This window comes from Sus scrofa, chromosome X, assembly GCF_054392235.1.
Source record: "Sus scrofa isolate SSC_HxYL_T2T_F1_AM1 chromosome X, Sscrofa_HxYL_maternal_Yorkshire_Landrace_v2.0, whole genome shotgun sequence".
Lineage (NCBI taxonomy): Eukaryota > Metazoa > Chordata > Mammalia > Artiodactyla > Suidae > Sus > Sus scrofa.
The window spans coordinates 111469739-111492006 of NC_139401.1; the positions used below are offsets into that span (position 1 = coordinate 111469739).

The following is a 22268-nucleotide window of genomic DNA, read 5'->3' on the forward strand; positions in this document are numbered from 1 at the left end:
TATGCCATGGGAAGCGGCCCTAGAAAAGGAAAAAAAAAAAAAAAGACAAAAAAAATAATTTAACTGGTTAAAAAAAAAAATCAGAGGTTTGGAAACTGTTTCAAAACCACTAAGAAAAGGAAATCAGAGAAATGCAGATCCCAAGGAACATTTAACATATATCATATGAATTTCTTCTTAGGTAAATTTGGCCAGTATCAGTAATTTGGATATGGGAATGTGGAACAAAGGATGGACCTAAGAGACACTGAAAGATGAAACAGAAAAATGTAGATATAACAACACTGATTCAAATCAATAAACACTTCTCAATCTGGGTTCCACTACCTAGACTAAGGATGAGGTAGGTAGTAGCAGGGAAGGTGAGCAGCAGTAACGAAAGAGGGTGTTACACTAAAAAGGACAGCATGTCCAGAGTTCTCACCTGCTGAGCAAATGTCCCGCTGTGGAGTCACAGGGGTCACTCTTTGAGAAGAAGCCTTCATGGTCCACAGCCCAGGTGGCACTGAAGGCAGCAGCCAGCAGCTATGCACAAGTCACAAGGATGGGGCTTTTTGAGGCAGGCTCTGATCTGTGGGGCTGAAGCCAGAGCTCATGCCAATACTGCTCCTAAGTATTCTGCAAGTAGGCTGAGGGCTACAGGACTGACTGGTCCACACAGTAACTAGGGATGATGAGAGAGGCTGTACTAGCAATTCTCCCAACAGCAGCCTATATGCCAGGAGATATAAGGCAAGCAGAGAGGCAAAGGCCTCACTCAGAGCCACTCAACCTGGGATAGAGGAAAATTACATCGAATAAAACTCTTAGGATTTCTCTGCTCCCCAAGAGATGAAGAAAAGTCAAAAATAAAAGAATGAAGTCTTCACTCTCAATAGAGCAAACTCAACCTAGAAGTCTAACCTATAGTTTTTAGACTACACTGCAGCACACATTCTGCAACACCTAGTCTAGATGATAGAAGACAAATCACTGATTAATAACTGCCACACTGATATGCTCTGTGAATAGTTCTTATCTTGTGATAAAACATACTAAAATATATGCTTAGTTTGAGAAGACAAGATAAATATGCAGATATTTTTTGTAGTCCTAAACTATTTCTACCTCAATTAGTAAAGCATATAGTAACATACCGTCGGTAGAGAGGCTCAATAGTTATATGAATAAGCTTGCAAATAGCAAGGGCTATTAGCTTATGTGAAGCTGCATAGTATGGAGGCATCTGATCCATAATGTTCTGTGCATGCTGCCAATCACCAATCTTTAACAAGGCTTCCAACAATCCAAGCTTTTGGTTGTCAGGTGGCTAAAACAGAACAATCACAGCAAAAATACTCAGAATACAGACACCAACAAATCTTTAATTTTTTTTCATTTAAAAAAATAAGCTAAATAACACAACAATGTATGTCAACAGCTGCCATTCATAGGAAATGCAATAGTATTTTCCTGAAAATATAATCAAGGTTTTTAACTATTGGAAAAAAAAATAAAACAATATAAAAACAGGATCTTTTTCATTTAGCAGACACAACATGACAGTTTATAGACTTGGGATTAAATTAGGTTCTACTTAAGAGTTTTATTGTGCCACAGGGACCTAGAATTCATTCATCTTTGAGAATCCCTTTAGGACTTGAGAGACATTAACATGAAGAGCACAAATATAGTCAATATATTTGTGATTTTATTTAGAACACATTTTGAAATTTATGTAAGAAAAAAACATGACAGCCTCTTTTGGGAAGGCATCAATCAGATCAAAAAGAAAACTACCTTTGCAAATTAGTATTCAAAAAAACCAGGTTTCACCAAAATCAAAATTAAGAAATTATTCTTCCATAAGCTGACTGACCATCACAAGTTAAATTTCATTAATTCTAAATCCAGAAGACAACATTAATTTTATCAGAATAAACTATATACCTTTTCCACTTTCTCCTCTTCTTTTTCCTTTTCTTTCTCTCGCTCATCAATTTTATCAGAAGACAATACAACCATTGTAAGTTTTCTAACAATTTGCTTAGCTTCTACAATTTCTCGTTTGTGTTCATCCATAATGCAACTATCAGCTGGAAGAAGCTAAAAATGGTTCATTAAAATTTCATAAAACAGCTAATATTAACTACTTGCACATAAAAAAAGCAAACACTATCTACTTTCAATTGATAAAACTGTAAGTAAGAAGCCTGGCCTATTCATGACCATAATTTCCCTTTTAAATGGGTCTCTCTCTCCATCATTTTCTCACAACCTGACAGAGTTAATTCAGATATTTTTGCTTACTTTTACTGTTAAACTAAAAAATATCAGTAATAAATCTATCATCATTTTTGTATTTTCAACTTGTCCTGTCAATCTACATTTGCCTAAAAACTCATACCTATGTTTTCAAATTCTTTATCTGACCAATTTTTCACATGCCTTCTCTACTCTAGATCTTGAATGGGTCTCTACACCCAACAAGAAAAATCCAAACTTCTTACCATGTCACTTAACTGCCTTTCACAGTTTAGCCCCAACTGACTTTTCCATCCTCCTTTCCTCTACATTACACCCTAGGCTCCAACCACTCTGAGCTTCCTGGTATTCCCATAAGGTAATTATTATCCTTTTCAATCTCCTGTCTTTATATTCAGTTAACTCTACCTACAGAGTTTCCCACCTTTTAAACCTGGCCAGCTCATCTATGAGGTTCCCAGTTCAACAGTATCTTGATGGAGTTCCTGTTGTGGCTCAGCATTAACAAACTGGACTAGTATCCATGAGGACCCAGGTTCAATCCCTGGCCTCACTCAGTGAGTTAAGGATCCACCATTCCTATGAGCTGTGGTATAGGTTGCAGACACAGCTTGGATGTGGTGTTGCTGTGGCTGTCGCTCCAATTAGACCCCTAGCCTGGGAATTCCCATATGCCACACCTGTGGCCCTAAAAAGACCAAAAAAAAATTAGTATTTTGGAAAGGTCTTCCAGAATACCCCCCAAGACAGATAGTCCTATCTATTCTGAACCCTCACAGCACTTTATAAATACTTCCAATTAAGTACTTATTACATAACATAAAATGTTTTCTCCCTTGCTAGACTATGACTGCTTCCAAGGTAGTGACCAAATTTCATTCAACTCTGCAACCACAACATGTAATGATAGACAAGGAAGTTAGAAAGTGATTTCAGAGGCAGTGAGGATGATGTCAGCTTTGGACAGGTTTAAGTTCATAGATATCCTAATGCACAAACTAATAAAACAGGAATTTCTATGCTACAAACCTAGTATTTTCAAACTGACAGGCTAAACAGTTGCTAAACTAGAGGTCATCAATCACAATGACACATACCCCCCTCTAGATCCTAGATCCAGCAATAAAAGCACAATACTAGTCATTTATTATCCAGTAAAAATACCAGAGAAGTCATTGTTTTAAAGTTCCCCACTCATCCTGAATGAGGATGAATTTAAAAATTAACATTTGGAGGAAAAGAACGAACTATCTAGGTAATCCCATATTTCCCATAAATTGTGTACAATACACAAGTCTAAGTAAAGCCAAACTGATTAGAACTTGGCCTCTCTCTCCATGAGATATGCCTTGATGACAGTTAAGAACTTTAATTTCATAGCCAATCTTGAATTCTGTAACAGTGACAAAAGGTATTTCATTTCCATAATTCCAATGAACTAAATTCATTCACTTTATAAACTAAACAAAGCAATAATGCATTAGGGCTTCAAAAATTAAGACTTGAGAGCCTAGAACGAATCGTGGAGTGCTATATGGCTGTCTACTCCTCTTCCCCACCCCTGGGATGGACAAGCAAATATTCTTAGCAGCCCACTTAACTTACATGTACATAAAGATCATCTAAATCAATAAGATTAAATTGTAGAAGTACTGCTGCAACTCTGTATAAAGATGAAGGAGTCTCTCCATTTGGTTCCTTGAAAAACAAAAGAAAAGTCTTTATTTAGTGCATAAAGTACAACTAAAATCATATCCTTTATCTACCAATAATCAAGAACGATTGGATCGAGTAACTCTATGTGAACAATAAGCTTCACTGCTCTTCCTGATCATGAAGAACAGGCCAAAGATAATTATGTGAACATCCTTTTTCACACTGGAACATCTTCCAAAGAACACAGGGAAAGCAGTTTCAAAAATGGTCACATTTTACAATACATGCAAATATTTGAATAAAATCTGAAACTTGAAAAGAATGAGATTTTATACTGCATAATATTTAGTTTGGGTTTCTGTTTATATGTGTTTTCTTAACTTGCTTTTTCAAGTACTTCGCAGTGGAGATGCAGACAGACAAGACTGACAAATCTGGAAGTGCAGAACCATCTGTGCCTGCTTTATACTTTTCTGCCTATTATTTTTTGGGGTTTTGTGCTAAGCATATCTGCTTGTCAGTTGATTTCCCCCAAAAACAGGTATCTATACTTATTACACATGGATAAATCAACATTTTAAAACAAAGAATAGCCAATTATAGCCCAGGCCTACAGACCCAACAGAGAAACGGAAGATCTTTGAATGCTATTAACAAGACTTTTCCTTAAATTTTAAAATGCATGGTGTCAGATGAATAGAAGAATTAAGGGAGGACAACTGTCAATTGCTAAATGGTAAAATGCAAGTAAAAAGCAAACAATGGCAATACATTATGTTCTGTTTCTATTCAACACTGAAAATAAGATCTTTGTAAGTAAGGCTCCCTCCACAATTATGGTAGGTATTATGCCCATAACATATGAAGCTAATGAAACTAAAAGATATCATATAAAAAAAGGGATTGTTTCACTATAATTTTTAAGACAGGTAACTCTCCAACTTAACAAGAGTCTGATTTTAAATGTTTTTAAATGGTTATTTAGTATCAAAACATTTCCTCATAAAAACAAATGGTGGTTAGGGTTTAAGTGCAAACCCACAAAAGCTCACTACCTGACTTGAATCCACCAGGAATACTCTCATCATTCCCATTATCTCTATTTAAGTGAGTCCCACAAGAAGCCCCCAACTCTCAGAACAAATGTCACCTCCCATACTCTGATCTTCACACTGCTCTGCATAATCCCTGTTTTGTCCTATCTGACCTTTCCACATTCTTGAAAAACTTCCATGGAATCCTCTGGAATTTATGATCCATCCTCAGCAAAACCCTAAACCTCTCTTCTAAATGTTCCTTTCACCTTCATGCTTGAACAGAGCCTAGCACTCACTAGGGACACCACTCCCACTATAACCCAGTCAAGTGGTGGCTATTTTCCCCAGACCACTAGTTGTTTTCAGACTATTCTTTCCACTGTGGTCAAAGAACATCCTTTGTATGATTTCAACATTATGAATGTATTATGACTTGTTTTGTCCTCTAATATTAGGTCTATCTTGGAGAATGTTCCATGTACACTTTTTAGAAGAGTATATAACCTATCATTGTTGGGTAGAATGTTCCATATATACCTGTTAAGTCTAATTGGTTTACAGTGTTGTTCAAGTCCTCTATTTCCTCACAGATCTTTTGTCTAGTTGTTCTATCCATTAATGAGAGCAGGGTATGGAAATATCATCCAACAGTTATTGTAGAACTATTTCTCCCTTCGATTCTGTTAATGTTGCTTCATGTATTGTGAGGCTCCATTTGGTATATGTTTATAACTGTTGTATGTTCTTGATAGGTCAATCATTTAATATAAATATATAATATCTTCTGTTACCTGTTATTAAAAATTTTTGTCTTATATTCCATATAGCCACCCCAGCTCTCTTCTGGATACTATTTGCATGGGGTCTCTATTTCCATACTTTTGCTTTCAACATATTTGTATCTTTGGATCTTTAAGTTTCTTACAGATTAATATACAGTTGGATCATGCTTTTTTTACGCATTCTGCCAAACTCTTTTAACTACAAAGTTTAACCCATTTACATTTAAATTACTGATAAGGAAGGACTTGTGCCATTTTGTTATTTATTTTCTAAATGTCTTATTTTTTTGTTTTCTTATTTCCTCCATTACTGCCTTTGATGTTTGATTTTTTTTTTTGGTAGGGTACCATTTTGATTCCCTTCTCCTTTCCTTTTCTATTTATGTTTTAGGTATTTTCTTAGTGGTTACCTTGAGTGTTACAATTAATGTTTTAAACATATACTAACCTACTCTGAATTAATACCAACTTAGCTTCAATATTATACACCTGCACCTATAAATATTAAACTCTGCACCTATAAACCTCTACCCTTCCACTTTTATATTGTTACACATTGTATGCCAATTAGATTTATCGTTATTTTATTCCTTTGTCTTTTATTTTTAAATTAAAGTTTATTTACAATGTTTCTTCAATTCCTGTTGTACAGCAAAGTGACCCAATCACACACAGTTCCCTGTGCTGTCTTTTAAATCTTATCGGAAAAAAAGGGGAGCTACAAGCCAAAACATAGAGTGATACTGGCTTTTATATTTACTCATGTATCTACCTTTATGCACAGTGTTTTTTATTTCTTCATTTGGCTTCGTTACTGTCTAGTGTCCTTTCGTCTCAGCCCAAAGGACTACTTTTAGCATTTCCTGTAGGGCAAGTCTACTAGCCACAAACTCCCTCAGCCCTTGTTTATCTTGGAATGTCATAATCTCTCATCTTTGAGGGATATATTTCCTAGATATAGAATTCTCGATCAACAGTTTCATTTAATCAGCACTTTATATATGCCATCCCACTGCCTTCTGAAGAGAAATCAGCTGTCAATCATATTGAGGATCTCTTGTATGCAATAGGTCACACATCTGTTTTGCTGTTTTCAAGATTCTCTTGTCTTTTCACAATGTGACTATAACGTGTCTCAGTCGATCTAAGTTTATCCTGCTTGATGTTCAAGTAGTTTCTCAGATGTGTAGATTCATATCTTTCATCAAATTTGGGACATTCTTGACCATTATTTTTTCAAATATGCTTTCTACCCTTTTCTCTCTCCTCTGCCTCTGGGGTTCGACAATGTACATATTGGTACACCTGATGGTTTCCTGTGGTCCTTTAGGCTCTGTTCTTTTCTGCTTCTGCTCCTCAAACTGAATATCCTCAACTGACTTATCAAGTTGTCTAATTGTTTATTCAGCCCTCTCAGATGTGCTGAGGTACCTATCCAATGAATTTTTCATTTCAATTATGATACTTTTTGACTCCAGATTCTGTTTGGTTCCCTTTCTTATAATTTCTACTTTTTAACTCATATTCTCTGTCTAGTGAGACAGTGTTTTCCTGGTTTTCTTTAGTTCTTTTCCCATGGCTTCCTACATATCATAAGTATATTCGAGACTGTTGGTTTAAATTATTTATCTGAGGATTCTGTTAGGAGAATGCAGGAGATTCGGCAACCCCTTTCTGGACATATCCTCTCCCCTCTTCACCCACTCCTACTGAAAGATGCTCATCCAAATAAATATTTAATCTTTAGGGATGGTCCTTATTCAGATTTGAGTATTTCAGTGTCTCAACATGCTGATTTGGTGGTTGGAGCAGCCACTTTTCTGAAGGTCTCTTAAACCAGACTCTACTCTGACTTCACAAAGTAGCCTCTCAGACTAAAAGACCCATCCCACCTCTGGTACCTGAATTTATCACCCTATTTTACAGTTTTTCTTAACTCCAGAATAGTAGTAGTATTTGGGATATATTTTTCCAAAAACTATTTTTAAATTGAATGCAGCTTCTAAAACTTATAATCTAGTGAAGACTGATACTATAATAAGCTTTGTATTTTCACAGAGTTTGGGAGATGTGTGTGTCAGTTATTTTAAATCTAGACCATATCTAACTATCATCTATCTGTCTATTGGCAGAGGTGCATACCCCCTAAACAATACATGGATTTATTTATTAAAAAATAAATTTTTTATCTGGTAATTCCATTCCCTGGGCTTCCTCAAGGATAGTTTCTATTAATTTCTTTTTTTTTGCTTTTTAGGGCCATACCTGAGGCATACGGAAGTTCTGAGGCTAGGGGTCAGGTCAGACCTACAGCTGCCGGCCTACGCCACAGCCACAGCAACGTGGGATCTGAGCCACATCTGTGGCCTACACCATAGCTCATCATAATACCAGACCCTTAACCAACTGAGCAAGGCCAGGGATCAAACCCACATCCTCACGGATCCCAGCTGGATTCATTAACTGCTGAGCCACAAAGGGAACTCCTCCTTTTTCTTATGAATGAGCCTTACTTTGTTTCTTTGCATAACACATTATTTCTTATAGAAAACTGAACATTGTGTATATTGTCTGGCAATTAGACAATATTGAAAGTCAGATTCTGCCCCCCTCTGAGATTTGTTGATGCTGCTTATTGTGGTTTTACTGTTGTACTCTTTTTTAGTGACTTCTCTAAACTCATTTTTTTGGGGGGGCTGCACCCACAGCATGTGGAAGTTCCTAGGCCAGGGATCGAACTTGAGTCACCACAGCAACTCAAGCCACTGCAATGACAACACCGGATCCTTAACATTTTTTTAGTTTATATTAACTAAAAAACCTCATTTTTAAAGTTTATATTATTGTTGTGTGTGGCCACTGAAATCCGTGTTCTTTTAGCTTAGTAGTCAGCTAGTGTTCTGAACTTCTTAAAGGCCTGAAGAGAAAATGGAAGAAGCAAAAAAAAAATACTCTTCCTGTCTTTGCGCAATGTGCTTGGCTTTTTTTTTTTTTTCTGATTCTGTGATACATGCAGGAACTTTTTTAAAGTCCCTATTCCCCTATGTATCTACTTATCCAACTTGTTCCTTCCTAGGCTTTCAGCTCTCTTTATTGCTTGCCCAACTGTCATCTCTTACCCCAGGCTGCTAAAGCCAACACAAAAAAATTTTAGGATAGTCTTTAACTCAACTTTCTCACATTCCAAATCTACTCCATCAGCAAATACTATTGGCTCTACCTTCAAAATATATTCAGAATCTCATCAACTCCCACTACTACCATAACCATAGATTCTTTGAAAACCTAAGTCAAAACATGCATGCCCACACACTCTTTGTCTCTTCTCACACACACACATCGCTCATGTCACCATTAGATGTGGCTATTAAAGAAGCTCCTTACTCTGATGGTTAGTAATGGGGAAAAAACTGAGCATTTGTTTGCCTTTCCAATAGGAACTGTACTTCAAGGTACCCAAAAAAACTCAAGTTGATAAGGGACAACTGATGGCTCATAAATGTTAAGGCATGCTATAATTAGTGAATCGACAATTTGGAATCCTGAAAGAAATAACTGACTCAAGAAAGGATCATCATGTATTCTAAACCACTTAATGTAAAGTTAATAAAAAAAAAAAAAAACGGATATTCACAAGGTGCCAAAATATCAACCTGCAGATAACTTGCTATTGACAAGGCAAGAAATGCCATTGTGTAATGGAGGAATTACCAAAACATTAGAAGTTACACAGATATTAGATGTTATGCAATATGAAACATATAACCTATAAAGTATTTTTGCTGTTCAATATTTTGCCTGAATATAGTCAAGCCTTTAGCCCTAACTCCAAGCAAACAAGAAAGACAGAGGACAAAGAATAAATTCAACCAACCAAAAAATAAAAAAAGGAATTAGATAAATCCAAAAGGTGAAGTCTTCTATGGGAATGGTCTCTTCAACAAGTCAATGCTATTAAAGGAAGGGGTGGGGGACATTATTATAAATTAAAAGAGTCTGAAAAAGCCTAACAATCGAATAAACATGTAGTCTTTGGCCAGATCATCATTTGAACAAACCAGTTCAAAACCTTTGGGAGATAATTTGGAAAATTTGAATATGGTCTGAGATATGATAGCAATCTAGTTAGATTTGAAATTAGTATCATGGTTGTATAGAGAAATGTCCTGGAGTTCCCGCTGTGGCACTGTGGGTTAAGAATCCAACCGCAATGGCTCTGGTCACTTTGGAGGCACTGGTTCCATCCCTGGCCCGGCATAGAGGATTAAAGGATCCAGCCCTGCCACAGCTGTGGTATAGGTCACAGCTGCGCCTTGGATTCAATCCCTGACTCAGGAACTTCCACATGCTGCATATGTGGCCATTAAAAAAAAAAAAGAGACAAAAATGTCCTTACTTTTAAAAATACAGGGTGTTCCTATTGTGGTGCAGTGGAAACAAATCTGACTAGTATCCATGAAGATGGGGGTTCAATTCAGTGGGTCAGGGATCCAGCATTGCCATGAGCTGTGGTGTAGGTCACAGACACGGCATGGATCCCATGTTGCTGTGGCTGTGGCAGTGGCATAGGCCGGCAGCTGTAGCTCCGATTTGACCCTTAGCCTGGGAACTTCCATATGCCACAGGTATGACCCTAAAAATCAAAAAAAAAGAAAAAAAAAAAAAAGAAAAAAACTAATGTATTTACTAGTAACCATTCATGATATCTGTAATATAAATTAGTATTTCCAAAGAAAACAAAAAAGCATACTAACGTGTTAATAAACATACTTCTAGGTGATGGGGTTACAGGTATTCACACTATTCACTGTTTCCTATGTTTAAAAATGTTCATAAAAAAATGAAAAAGTACCAGAGAAACAAAATGAAAAAATTAAGTCAGATCACATCACTTTCCTACTCAAATTTTCCACTGGCTTCACCCAGCGTGGAAGTCAAAAACCTTGCACTAGCTTTGTGTGATCCTGTCCTTCATCTCTGACCTCATCCCCTATTACTCTCCCACTCAATCACTCTGATCCAGCCACACTGGTCATCATGCTATTCTTCCACAGGCATACTCATACCTTAAGACCTTTGGATTGGCTGTTCTCTTTGCCTGGAGGCTCTTCCAGATTATCTGCAGTTTACATTCTCACATCCTTTGTTTCTTTGCTTAAATAATCTCATCTTTTCAATGAGGTCTATTCTCACTACTCTATTTAAAACTGCCACTTAACCACGCTAGCATTCTCAATCTTCTTTATCCCGCTTGCTCATGCTCTGTTTCTCTCCTTTGCCCCTTCTTGTTGATTACCTTCTAATGTACCATATAATTTATGTATAATGTAATTAAGCATCACGAAGGCAAGAATTTCTATTTGTTTACAGATATAGCCCCACCACCTAGAACATTACCTGACATATAAGAGGTACTCAGTTTATATTCCTTAAATGAATAAATTTGGTTTTTAATAGTGCCTAACCATGGTACCACTATTACTATTACTGTTTTTTTGAATCCAGAAATCAAGAGGCTATGATATGGGTGAGAGTCATCATCTCCTGCCTCTTTCCTATGGCAAGACAACTCCAGCCAAGTTTGTCTTTAGGTACCCTCACACTTTCTAGTACTCCTTTCTTCCTGCCCTTTGTGCTGACCTTCATGCTATCCCTAAAGCATCTACTGTAGAAATCCTTGTTAGGGGAATCAAACAGATGTGCATGTCCAATTTTCCAAAGTGGTCATATATTATTAAACTGCTTATATCCCTACCACCCTACAAGTCAGCTACAATCAATATAGCCAGTCACAGCTTGAAACCAGAAGAAAATCACTCTGACTTCAGAGCAGAAATAGTTTTGCCTAGAAGTTCTAGCATTAAGGAAAAGAAATAAAAGAAGCCTGTTAATCCAAATAATTCCCAACTGGTGAAAATATGGATTGTGGTCAGGAGAAGTAAACATTTTCAGGTAGTGATGGGAAGAGGGGAGGGTGGGGTTAGGCAAGGGACCAATACACTGGGTGACCATACATGCCTAGGAGCCAATTCCCCAGGTTAAATGCTCTAAGTAGTTCTTGATGCTCATGGCTTTCCTTATTTTATCTCCCCAGACCACAAATTATCTAAAATCTCTGATATTTCTTTCCTGCCCTCAGTGGTCCTTAAAACTGTAGACTTTGGTAACAAAATAGCTCAGGCAACAGAAAAAAGGTAATGGTGTATGAGGGTTATTCTTTCCAGTAACTGGTTATTTCAAAATAAAATGTTTCTTGGTTGGGATTACTAGTAGAAGACAAAAGCCCATTCTCTATTTTAAAAAAAAAAGGATTATTCCAACATTGGTCAACTCCCCAGGAATATTTTAATTCAGCTCAAAAAGTATTATCATTACGAAGAATATTTTCATATAAAATTTTTTTTTTTTCCCACTGTACAGCAAGGGGGTCAGGTTATCCTTACATGTATACATTACAATTACAGTTTTTCCCCCACCCTTTCTTCTGTTGCAACATGAGTATCTAGACATAGTTCTCAATGCTATTCAGCGGGATCTCCTTGTAAACCTATTCTAGGTTGTGTCTGATAAGCCCAAGCTCCCAATCCCTCCCACTCCCTCCCCCTCCCATCAGGCAACCACAAGTCTCTTCTCCAAGTCCATGTCATATAAATTTTTTAATTCTAAAATCCACATTCAACTAACAATACTTTTGACATTATACAGGTCATCATTATTCACTGCAATATGCTTGGAAACCCTGAGTCTCCTAAGCCCTAACCTATTAATTACTCATGCCCAAGCTAAATTTCAGCTATCGTGTCACTTCAGGAGCTGGTTTCATGTTCTCAAACTCAAAGCAATCTTAAAATGTGATGAAACACCTGAACTTCTCTTTCTCTGTGCTAGAGTAGACTCTTCACCTGCTGGTAGGAATGGGAACAGCTAACATTACTAATTTCTGAACAAAGGTGAATTGCTCTTGCCTCCCAAAATAGTTCTTGCTATTCATCTTGTTTGGTATCAAAAGGCTTTATGCTTTTTTTCTTTTTTGCTTTTTAGGGCCTCACCCCAGCATACGGAGGTTCCCAGGCTAGAAGTCAAATCAGAGCTGTAGCCGCTGGCCTACACCACAGCCATAGCAATGCCAGATCTGAGCCATGTCTGCAACCTACACCACAACTCATGGCAACGATGGATCCTTAACCCAGGCCAGGAATCTAACCCACAACCTCATGGTTCCTAGTCAGATTAGTTTCCGCCGCACCACAATGGGAACTCCTCAAAAGACTATATGCTTTTAGTTACGATCTAATTTCTCTTCTGAAGCATTCCGGAGAAATGGAAAATCGAAGATAAGCAGAGGCAGGAGGTGGTATATATTTGAGAATCTGAGAAGAAACTGTCTTACTACCCTGAACTTGAGCTCCAGAGGACAGGAATAGACACTCTTTACCAGAAAATCCTCAGTACCTAACAAAGCAACAACATACTGGGCAGGTATACAAATTAAGAAAGCTATACCAAAAGGACAATGGAGGCCTTATTATATCAAAATCCTCTATGTTATCAAGAGAGTTATCTTCATAAAAGGTAGATCACTCATTTGTAATAATTAGTGAACATTTATTATAGGCTAAGCAATAAATTAATCCAGAGAAATTAGTAAAGTATAGACCCTGTCCTAAATGGCTCACAATCTGGCAAAGGAGACAGACATAGTTTATTCTAATACTACTGATAAGCACTAGAAGTCTATGTCAAGTTTTATGAGAACAGAGTTTAGGAAGTGACTAATTCTGCATGGTTGAAACGTCAGCCAAGACTTTACAGAGCAAGTAGCACTTGATCTTAAAGAATAAATAAGACTTCATTCACAAGATGAAGAAAAGACAGGAGGGGGAATGATTAAGAACAGTTTTCTAATTATAAGAAACTACATATAAACACAGGTCTATACACACCAATGCCCATACCTAAGTTCAGGAAATGGCTAGTAATTTAATACAACTAGAATATTAGATTTGAGGGGAGAAAATCACTAAAGATAAGGCTGGAAAGGAAGAATGAGGCTAGATTGTGAAGAGCCTTTTCTGCCACATTTAGAAGTTTGAATTTTATCCTGTAGGCAAAGTTTTTAAGCAGAGTATCAATTAGATCTTTTAGAACAGTAGTAATAACAGAAAAGGTGGATTGAAAGAGAAATAATCAGAGGCATAGATTTCCAAGGGTTTAAATGAAAAAATGATGGAAGATATGCCTCAAGAATGTATTCACATCCATAAAAAATTCCAATGGTAACTATCTATACAATAAAATTCTAACTCAACACAGTATTCAAGGCCCTTGACAATCTAAAGTGTGCCTACCTTTCCAACTTCACTTCCTGTCCCTTCTTTTCCCCATGCCACAATCCAGCTACATCAGACTATGTACCATTTCTTCCCCTGGTTATGCACATTCATTCTTCACTCACAGACTATTTGTTACTTCTACACAGACAACTCTCAACAAACTCCTACTCATCCTTCAAAGACCAGGTTTAAAAAAAAGGTTATATCTGTAAAGTCTTCCCTGACTCCACCTCTCCCAAGGCAAAAATGTATTATTATACTTTCTTCCAGGCTTTCACATCACATCATTCATACCACTAATATAGTTTTTATCTATCCCCTCTGCTAGAATATAGCTGAAACCAATCATTTACAAATAAAATTCAAATTAAATTGTACATATAAAACCATGAAATTAACCTCTACACATATATATATATATATATATATACACATATATATACACATATATTTTTTTTACCTGGTAAAACTTGAATTTGAACCCAAGAATATGACACAGTGTTTGCGGTTCACACATACTCATGTAAGATTCTAATAAAGATATAAAGAAGTCATCGTGTTCTGGCCTGCATTCAAACACTTCTAAAATGACATCCAGAACTCTATTGGGATCCAGATTAAAGCATCCTGCAACAGATGAGATATACACAAATTCAAAACTGATTATACATCATTTCTAGTAAAGCCATTAACTTTCAGGGACAAGTTACATAACAAAATAAAAATGTATTTAAAAACAACTTCTTTTACAAGTTTATTTCCCCTGCCCCCAAGGGAAATCTTCATAATTTTCAAGGTCACCAAGCCCACGCCCCATATTTTACACATGAGAAATGTGACTTGCCCAGGATTACAAAGTAGATTAATGACAAGGCTGGGGCTAGAACCCAGGACCTGTGACACTAAGTGAATTTTCTATGCCACACTATCTCATCAGTTCTTACTCAGGCTAGTGAAAGAGATTCACCTGTTTTTTATTTTGGCCACACCTGTGGCATGGGGAAGTTCCAGAGCCAGGGATCAAACCCGTGCCACAGCTGTAACCAGAGCCACAGCAGTGACAACGCCAGATCCTTAAACCCTGAGCCACCAGGGAACTCTGAAATTCACATTTTTAATTCTTAGCAAAATATGAAAACCAAACAATGCATTTTACAAGTTAGGTAACTAAATGGTTTTTTGATGTTTATGCAGAAGTATTTGGAATGTTGATAAACAAGTTAAAAGTTCGGGTTCATGAAAGTAGATCACCATTTTTAGAATCACTTAGTTTATCTTACATATACAATAGAGCTACAAAATATAATTGTACCACAAATTTATATTTATAGTTTTTGGCGGCATTCTAAAGGAAAACAGATATAATACTCCAACTAAAGAGATAAGAGAATACCAAGAAGCTGGGAACAAAACACAAGCAAAGAGAGAAGAAAGAAAACAATCCAGGTAGAGCAGGAAAAGGAAGGAAAAGAACCACTGAATAGGTGCTGAAGACTACTTATCCTTGCTAATCTCCTCAGATAAATTAAAAGGGCCAATGGACAGGAATTTAATAAACATTCCTAACAGTCACCCTACTCTTAGTAGTACATTATTACCTCTATTTGTAGTCAGCTTCAGCTGTTACCATAATTATATTATAGTGCAGTCACATCATATGGGCATTTAATTTATGAGAACGCAACCATTTACACACAGCAAAATAAGAGAGACAAATAATTTAAATGACATAGTCAATTCCACCCACCATTCCTCTCAATATAATGTAGACTATGACCTAGAGTGAGCTTATCAATCTTTTGTTTCCTCAGTTTACATCAGTTCCCTCATAACTTGTGGATCAAACTAAACGGAACTCTAGTATTTTACATTTTTCATTAGGAATAGCCCCTATATACAAGCTAACTAATCATCTGAAGCAAGCAAATAAACACTGATTTCTTTGCATGCTGGAGGAAAAAAGAACAATTGTATTGAACTTAAGGAAAGATGTTAGGTGTAATCATTGTATCTTATGGGTAACTTAGGGGATTTTTGAAAGAAAATTTTTATATAACCTAGTAATGATTTCTGGATTACTTCTTTTATCTCTACTCTTAAGTTTATTAAATGCTATAAAACTAATATCTAATTTGCAGTATCTTAGCAATAACTTAGAAAACCAAACTCTCCCAAATGTAAGAAGTATTTCTTTCCTTTTTAATGAAATCCAAAGTTAAGAACACATTTTCTCATATTTCTCACACTAAGGAAAAAAAGAACCAAACATGGTGATCACCTGTTACAGAAAAGAGCTCCAGACATTCATAAATTTTCCAAAGAGATATTACTAAAAGTTTTGGGAAGAAAACTTCTGAATATTTTTGCCTTTCTTTGCACCCCCCCAAAAGTATGGCCTATGAATGAAGAGGTGACTTGAAAACAGCAACTGGAGTTTTTAAATGCTGCTGGTGAAAATATAAAACAATACAACTACTTTGTAAAGTTGGCAATTTCCTTAAAAGTTAAACTTAACACCTACCCATATGAACCAGCCATTTCATTCCTGGGTATTTACGTCAAGAGAAATAATGTCTACGTCCTTACAAAGACTTTAACACTAATATTCATGGCAGCTTTATTTATAACAGGACACTATCAAATATCCATCAACATATGAATGGATAAACAAATTGCAGTACAGTATAACTGTAGAATATACAATGGAATACTACTCAGCAATAACAAGGAAAAAACTAACACAAGCGACAACACGGATGAATTACAAAATAAATATGCTGATGAAATAAGCCAGACAAAAAGGAATACTCACTATATGATTCTATTTATAAAAGATTTATAGAAAATGCAAATTAATCTATGGCTTAGAAAGCAGATCGCGGATTACCTGAGGAGAAGAAAAGAGGGAGTAAGTGGAGGGGGGATGAAATACAAAGGGGCAAGAGGAGGAGTTTCCTTGTGGTACAGCGAGTTAAGGATCCAGCAGATGTCACTGCAGTGGCTTTGGTCACTGTTGTGGTATGGGTTCAATCCCTGGCCCAAGAACTTCCACATGTTGCAGGCACAGCCAAAAAAAACCAAAAAAGGGCAAGAGATAAGAGGAAGTGTGTGTGTGTGTGTGTGTGTGTGTGTGTGTGTGTGTGTGTGTGTGTGTGTGTGGTGGGGGTAATAGAAATGTGAATTATCCAGACTGGTGATATTTTCACAGGTGAATACATACATTAAAACTCAAATTGTATACTTTAACTGCACATTTCATTGTATGTCAATTATGCCTGGATAAAGCTAGGAAAAAATGCCTCCAAACTGGTATAACACTGAAAATGGATTATGGAAATAAGATCTAGCAAATTCTCCAACTTTATAACTGCTCCTACATTTAATAAATAAAAAATTTCAATCACTAAATAAAAATGAATAATGCTCTATTCTAGTAGAGAGAAGAAAAGACACACTGAAAATAATTTTGAAAAAAATGGCTGGCTTATAATTACCCATTAAGCTACATACACAAAACTCGTGAATAAGAGTGTGAATAAAACACAGTATTTATAACATGTTACATGGAAATGCTTGATTTTATTCACACTGCTTTTAAATTTATATTCTCAATGTGCTACAGCATGAACAACTTTTGTACCTTTCACAAAAGAAAAACTGGCTTATGAATTTTCTATTAAATATCACATGCCATTAAGTTAGTCCAATCAATTGAAATGACCTTGGCCACACAACATGGAAAATGTAAACAAACAAGGGATTTAGAAAATCATTTTTAAAATCTTAGAGACCTGCTAAATAACCGTTAAGCTACTTCACATACAATGAGATTCTAATAACGATAAGGGTGAAATGCCCAAAATTTTTTTTTATAATGGCAGCTCTGGTAGAATAGGCAGTATTGTGCTCAAACACCTTAAGAAGGCATCAACGGTCATGTGCTCTTGAGATAGATCATATGCCTAGCAGCTCCCTACCTCTAGGATAAAGAATACAGACATATATATGCCTTTAGAGTAGCAAACAGGGAACCATATTGGAAGTGGAAACTTTTTTTTAGGGCCAAACCCATGACAAATGTAAGTTCCCAGGTTAAGGGTCAATGGTGGACTTGTGATGGCCATGGATTCAGTCCTTCATTTAAATAAACAATAATAACTACCCACAATGCACCAGGTGCTTGTAATACAGAGATTAATAAAATACCTTCCCTACCCTTGAGGAGAGTTCACACCTTTTGGGTGATACATCTTTGAAGAAATGCACTGAAAAGTAACTGAGGTTTCCCCAAAGATGGACAAAATAGTGCATATATTAGAGCAAGTGATTGCAATTAGAGGTCAAAAATATGACTAAAGTGACAATGGTTGTTTTAGAAATAGGTCAAACTGAGATTCTTAACAGAAACAAAAAGACAAAGGTAATACTCTAAATATGACTGTACATTTCAGACAAAAAAACAGAGTTATAGCTTCAATCATCATGTTCCTGACAGAATGAACCTTAAAAGACAGAGAAAAACCATATTTTGAACAAAAGGACATGATCCGGTATGAGGAATTACTTTAGAAACAAGCTATGCTACGGTCTGAATGTTTTCTGCATCCCCAAAATTCATATGTTGAAATTCTAATGCCCAATGTGATGGTATCAGAAGGTAGGGGCCTTTGGGAGGTGAACAGGTCATGAGCAGAGCTCTCATGGATCAAATTAATGCTCTTAAAAGAGAGTTCCCTTGCTCCAGCACCTTCTAACATGTGAGGATATAGCAAGAAGCTAGCAGTCTGGAGTTCCCATTGCGACTCAGTGGTAACAAACCCAACTAGAATCCATGAGGACACAGGTTCAATCCCTGGCCTCACTCAGTGGGTTAAGGATCCAGCATTGCCATGAGCTGTGATATAGGTCGCAGACATGGCTCAGAACTCAGCTTGGATCTTGCGTTGCTGTGGCTGTGGCTGTGGTGGAAGCTGGCAGGCTCAGCTCTGATTCGACCACTAGCCTGGGAACTTCCATATGCCTTGAGTGAGCCCTAAAAAGCAATCGATCAACCAATCAATAAAAAGTTAGCAGTCTGCAACCTTGAAGAGGGCCTTCATGAGAACCCAACCATACTGGCACCCTGATCTTGGACTTCCAGTCCCCAGAACTATGAAAAGTACATTTCTGTTGTTTATAAGCCCCTCCAGTCTGTCGTACTTCATTATAGAAGCCCAAATGGACTAAAACAAGCTAATCAAAACTTCTGCTAGACTATTACTAAGAAATAGAATTTGCAAAAATCTGCACATCTCAAGGCAAGAACCAGAGTACCAAGATGCAGAGAAATGTACTTAACAAAATAAAAGCTTTAATTGTAAAAAAAAAAAAATCTATGCTTGAGAACACCAACTACTGTCTCTTTTTTTTAAAAAAATAAAGCTACATGATTGCTATACTCTAGTTATTTAGACAAGAAACCAATAAAGCAAAATCTTAGATAAAGGCAACAGTCAACTGGTTTCCTTTTCCAAAGGATAAGAGAGAACTGATGTAATGATAAAATGTTTCAAGGCTTACTGGCTCTTATATCCAGACTGATCCAAAGATAAAATACTACATACACTCAAGATAATGTAGTAAAAGGGGTTAAATGTCCCATAATCTGCCAAACAATAAAATCATTTGACTTAGTGTTTTATATTGTTTTTAATGTTTCTTTGGTTAGCTAACAAGCAACTGAGAGGACTTGTGACACTGAAGGAGGAGAGACTCTCGCCCACTCTTCCCCATCTCCAGCCAAATCTACAACCTTGGACATCATGTGACAAATGAAGGTCCTGAGGTTTGGTGAAGAGGGCTCTTATTCTGGGTGAGAAGGAAAGGGTTAGAAAGCCAAGGCCAAAAAGATCCCAGACCACTATACCCAAATCCAGGAAGAACTACTTTCAATCTCCAGAACTAAACTCAAGTAAGTGAGAACTTTTGATTTAGAGCAGGGATCCATATACTACAGCCTGTGGATCAAATCCATTCAATTTTTGTAAATAAAGTTGTACTAGAACACAGACACACTCATTTATTTACATATTCTTCATTGCTGCTTTCACACTACAATGGCAAAAGGGAATAGTTTCCAAAAAAACCATATGGCCCACAAAGGAAAAAAATATTTACTATCTCACCCTTTACAGAAAAAGTTTGCTAACCACTATTTTAGAAGAAAGGAAAGGAAAGACTACCTAACTATGACTTTGTGGAAGGGCATTCAGAAGAGAAGAGTGCTTATAGTTTAATTTGGCAATCAAAGGAGTCCATCTCTGGTATCTTTCCATTTAATTTCTAAAAGATGCTTTTTGCCACCTTAATGCAGGGATCATTTGTGAGGCACCTGTGACCTAGCAGCTCAAGAGCCTAATAATCACATCCATTCCTATTCAAACTTGGTGTCAGACTTGAGATCACAACCATCTGGCAGACTCCTAATGGTTCTTCTTCCTTGCTTGCCTGCTTGCAGTCAACAGTCCCAGGCTATCTGAGAGGATATAAATATTTTTTTATACTTAGGATATAAAGATTTTGATGTACCAGAATCTTTTAGGGAACAAATGACTACTTTTTAATTATAGAATGATAAATAAGAATTTCTCCTAATCAGACCAAGTACCCTGAAACACAAGTGTACCTAAAATGCATGCCTCCCAAACCAGAAATCAGTTCTGCCAATGGCTGGTGAGGGAGATCAGACCTGAGATAGTATTGTATGAAGAATTATCTGACTGCTCCTAAAGAGATAAAAATGGGAATGAACAAGAGGAAACTCATCCAAAATGCCATGAAAAACAGGATGCCAACTTAGTGAACTGCTCTGGCCAAATGAGACAAGGCCTGCATGGAGTCTGCACTGAAGAAGAATCCAATAAATTCTAACACTGAAAGAGTGAGTACTCATTGGAATTGAAGTCTTTTTGCCTTTTTTTTTTTTTTTTTTTTTTTTTTTGCTTTTGAGAGCTGCACCTGTGGCATGCGGAGGTTCCCAGGCTAGGGATCGAATCAGAGCTACATCTGCTGGCCTACATCACAGCCACAGCAACACAGGATCCGAGCCGTGTCTACAACCTACACCACAGCTCACAGCAGTGCCGGATCCGTTTCTCACTGAGCAAGGCCAGGGATCGAACCCGCAACCTCATGGTTCCCAGTCGGATTCGTTTCCACTACGCCATGACAGGTACTCCTAGAAATGAAGTCTTAACCTCAACTTTAATGTCAATGAGAAATCCCTTTCTCAAACAATGGGGGAGAGGACAGAGTCAGCTAACCAAAGAGAAACAAACACCGAGCCAAGGAAATGAACTATCTAAAATCCTCCATGTCAAGGAAAAGAGGCTAAGAATCACTATAAACTCTACAAGAAAAGGGGAAATATTCATTCATTTTTCAACAAATATTTATTCAGCACCTTCATACCAGACACTGAGATTAGAGGTACTAAACAAAAGACAAAAACCCCTGTCCTCATGGAGCTTACTTACATTCCAGTGTGGGTGTGGCACAAAATACATTGCATATCATATGGTGATAAGTGCTCAGAAGAAAAACAGTGAACAACAGTGAGTGCTGAAGGGAGTGGCCAGAGAAGGCTACACTGCAGAGGTGGCATTTGAGTGTTTCTGGGCTAGCATGCTTTGTAGTATACCTAATGGACCAGAATAAAGGTTTAGGCCAAGAAATCAAATTATTTATACTCATGGAATATCTGTGTAAGTCACGAGCTTGCAGTTGTGACTGCCACACTGTTCTTCAGACAGTAACATAACCTGTTCTCTATGGGAGCACAATTCAAGAAGAGAAAGTACACAGTGTACATTTTTCCCAGTTAGATAAAAGCATACTTTCAAGAAAATCCCACTCTGAAAAAAATGCTCCCAAAATAATAAAGGACTAAAAAAGTATAAACTCGCAAGGACAAAAAAATAGAAGAAAAAAAGATGGACAAGAGATGTCAACAAATAAGCAGCTAAAAAAAATTGAGGACCTTACACAGCACAGAATTTTTATGTGGGGAATATCATCTTAAGAGAGTACAAGGTAGGATATTAAGAAAAGACAAACCTGTAGCAAAGGCACTATTGACAGGCATCTCGAACTAGATCAAAATGCTGCAGGAAAAATGTAGAGCCAAGCCTGGAAAGGATACAAAGGAAACCCTACAGGAGGATTTTCTTAAAATGGGT

General features: G+C 36.9%; 1 protein-coding gene across 42 annotated transcripts in view; it reads right to left on the reverse strand.

The window, feature by feature from the left end:
• THOC2 (THO complex subunit 2) overlaps positions 1–22268 on the reverse strand; it is a 113373-nt gene that overhangs the window by 57041 nt on the left and 34064 nt on the right. For all 42 annotated transcript variants that reach the window (XR_001302710.3, XR_014835911.1, XR_014835898.1 and 39 more), the window contains exons 8-11: positions 14513–14679; positions 3850–3942; positions 1930–2085; positions 1137–1309 (exon numbers count right to left, since the gene is read on the reverse strand). Coding sequence is in view for 25 of the 42 variants with exons in the window: in XM_085008929.1 (XP_084865055.1) it covers positions 1137–1309; positions 1930–2085; positions 3850–3942; positions 14513–14679 (589 nt within the window). In the remaining 17 variants the exon portion in view is untranslated. The remainder of the gene's footprint in view (positions 1–1136; positions 1310–1929; positions 2086–3849; positions 3943–14512; positions 14680–22268) is intronic.